The 2,674-nt window shown below is 39.2% G+C and overlaps 1 protein-coding gene across 1 annotated transcript in view; it reads left to right on the top strand.

Moving 5' to 3' along the window:
- Positions 1–2,674, top strand: part of MKLN1 (muskelin 1, intracellular mediator containing kelch motifs) — a gene marked incomplete at both ends in the record, with an annotated part of 62,453 nt that overhangs the window by 19,254 nt on the left and 40,525 nt on the right. Inside the window, 2 exons of the mRNA XM_009584835.1 lie at positions 769–846; positions 2,069–2,134. Of these exons, the coding sequence (XP_009583130.1) occupies positions 769–846; positions 2,069–2,134 (144 nt within the window). The remainder of the gene's footprint in view (positions 1–768; positions 847–2,068; positions 2,135–2,674) is intronic.

Genomic DNA, 2,674 nt, shown 5'->3' with positions numbered 1-2,674 from the left:
GGTCCCAGAGAGCGTGGGTGTTATGAATCTCCTTTTCAAAAAATTAACGTTTATGTGATAGACTGATAACATGTAACCAGAATTAGGAACTGCCCTCTCGATGCTGAAGAGGTGAAGTGTGGTGGGTGTACGGAGGGAGAGAGGAAGGCACAAAGGAGGCTTGGGCAGAGTGCTGGAGTTAACGCTTCTTACAGAAATGCTGCAGTTGGCATATCTGGCCAGTGACCTAATGCGTCTTCTGTTTCTCTTCTCGCTTGACTTTCTGAAGAGAATGTAAACTATTATTTTGTTTTTCATCCAGTGCTTGGTTGTCCCATGTCATAGCATTTAAAGAATCTGCTTTTCTTCCCTTTTCTTTTTAGATGAAGCTCCAGAGATGCTGCCTGACCTAGTTTTAACTTAACATGTACTGAAATGGTTGAATTTTACATGCACTGGCAACTTTCCTTTTGCTTAAATAAGGGGGCGGAATTCTATTCTTAATTAAATACACCACACTGGAGATTTATAGGCAATTGGCATGACCTGGCAGGAAAACTGGGTAATTCTTGATTGATCTAGTAACAAGTATTCTTTTTATTTTAGTGCTTAAACATTTAGTTCATTAACAAGTTTAACAAACTGCCTGACATATATAGAGAATTTACTTAAAATGAAGGCTTTGGAGTAGCATACTGGATTGAGTTAGGCTGAAGTTACCTGCATTAAAAGTGATTTTGCTATAATGGAAGTATAAACATTTTATACATCAAAATTTTTGTTTTGCAGATGGCTTATTCAATCAGTATATCAGTCAACAAGAATACAAACCTCGCTGGGGGCAGATCATCCCCAAAAGCACCAAAGGTAAGGACATGTCTTAAGATATAACTCATGTACTGCCAGTTCTATCTTGTTCCTTTGAAGATATTGAGCAAGAAAATGATGCAAGAAAGCCTCCTCTAGGACAGTTGTTCTAGGGAGTGGTTTCGTCTGTGAAAAGTTTACATTTGTCTGCAAAGTCAGTGAAATGCAACCTGGTTTCTGGTTGAGTAAGGAACACTACAGGAACACTACAGGAACACTAGCTGTAATTTCAAGGGTAGCTAATCAGTTCAGAAGCAAATTTCAGAATACAGATTAAGCATGAGAGCAGTTACCTGTATGACTGGATTTAACGCATGGACTCAACTTAAATGTACAGCAAAGAGTGGCAAATAAATACATTATCTTAACAGGGAGTATTTTAAATTTGAGATGCATCTTTTGAAGTCTTGGTCTGTTATACAGTAAATCTAACCTGCAGACTCTTTTTCCATTGCTTTGTGCATTGAGAGGAGACTCGTAGCGGCAGCCTTGACTACAAAGTACAAAAATCACTGTCATACAGCAAATGTAGGATTCAACGTGACAATTGCCAAACGTGGAGCACCGTACCCAAACCTCTTGGGAAGGGTTATCTATGAATACAAGCAGATTTCTCTTCCAGCAGAACACGGGTTATCTTTCTAATGTTGCTTCCTATAGATGACACCTGTCCTGATTGCTTAAGATATGTAAACTGATTGGAAAGCTGCTTTAACTGGACAGTTGGAATTCCCTTCTATGTGATAATAAGCAATTGGTGCAAAGCTAGCTATGCTATATCTATACCATTACCGCTTTGCTTCCATCCCGTGGGTACATTGCCTGTCATGTGAGTATCTGTTCTCACTGCTCAGCCTTCAGGCAGCTCTCAGGTGCGGAGAGATGGAAGGTGAGCAAAAGGTTGTCTGTGTCCTCGCCGCTGGAGAGCTGCGAAGATAGCTCAGACCTCGTTTGTGTGGACCTGCGTGCTTCAGGAACTCTCAAGCTCCTTTCCAAGGCTCTCAGAATTGCAGTAGAGTACTGTATTCACTTTAGCTATCTGTACTATCAGTCACCAGATAATTCAATATAAAACTCTGTACAGTTTTATAATATTACTTGGAAAAAGTGTTGTGCTAATGTTTAAAGAATGGCCTACTAAGTTAGGCTGTACGTGGGGTTGTATCTTTCTTTGGTTTAAAAATTTTGTAACGGAAAACTCTGCCCTCCCTCTTTTTTAAAGGTGATGGGGAAGACAGCCGACCAGGGATGAGAGGTGGCCATCAGATGGTGATAGATGTTCAGACAGGTGAGTAGTTGCTAAATTTCTTAACTAAATTATTTAATCAGATATTTTTCAGATAAATATGCAAATGTGTTTTTTTTCTTCAGAGACTATCTTAACTTCAGGTTTTGAGGAAAAAATTGCACTTTCTAATAGTTGGATTGAATACTGGGCTTTCTCTCTGGAATTATACTCCAACTGCCTTTCCCACCCCCTTCTTCCCTATTAGTTCTCTGTTACGCCTTAGTCGTTGTCTTGTCTTAACTAGGAAACCGAGAACAATTGTTTTTAATTTTTTGTCCCTCCTACCCTCCTTGAGTAGGAGCTTAAACAAGAGAAGAGAAATTAGGGATGATAATATCTGCTACATACTGTGCTCTCTGGAATAATGCTCAAGCAATAGATCTGATGTGTTGAAACATTCCTTGTATTTTGGTTGGAGTGGCTTCTAATTTCCACAGTGTGCAAGAAACTCCTGTTAAATATAATTTGTTAGACATTTTTTACAAAAATGTTTCCTATAGCAGTTTAAAGAATGGTTCAGCCCCTGTTTCAAAGAGCTTG

The sequence above is a fragment of the Fulmarus glacialis genome, unplaced genomic scaffold, assembly GCF_000690835.1.
Source record: "Fulmarus glacialis isolate BGI_N327 unplaced genomic scaffold, ASM69083v1 scaffold46919, whole genome shotgun sequence".
NCBI lineage: Eukaryota > Metazoa > Chordata > Aves > Procellariiformes > Procellariidae > Fulmarus > Fulmarus glacialis.
Note: the sequence above shows the minus strand (reverse complement) of the source record. Positions and strands in the feature narration are given on the sequence as shown.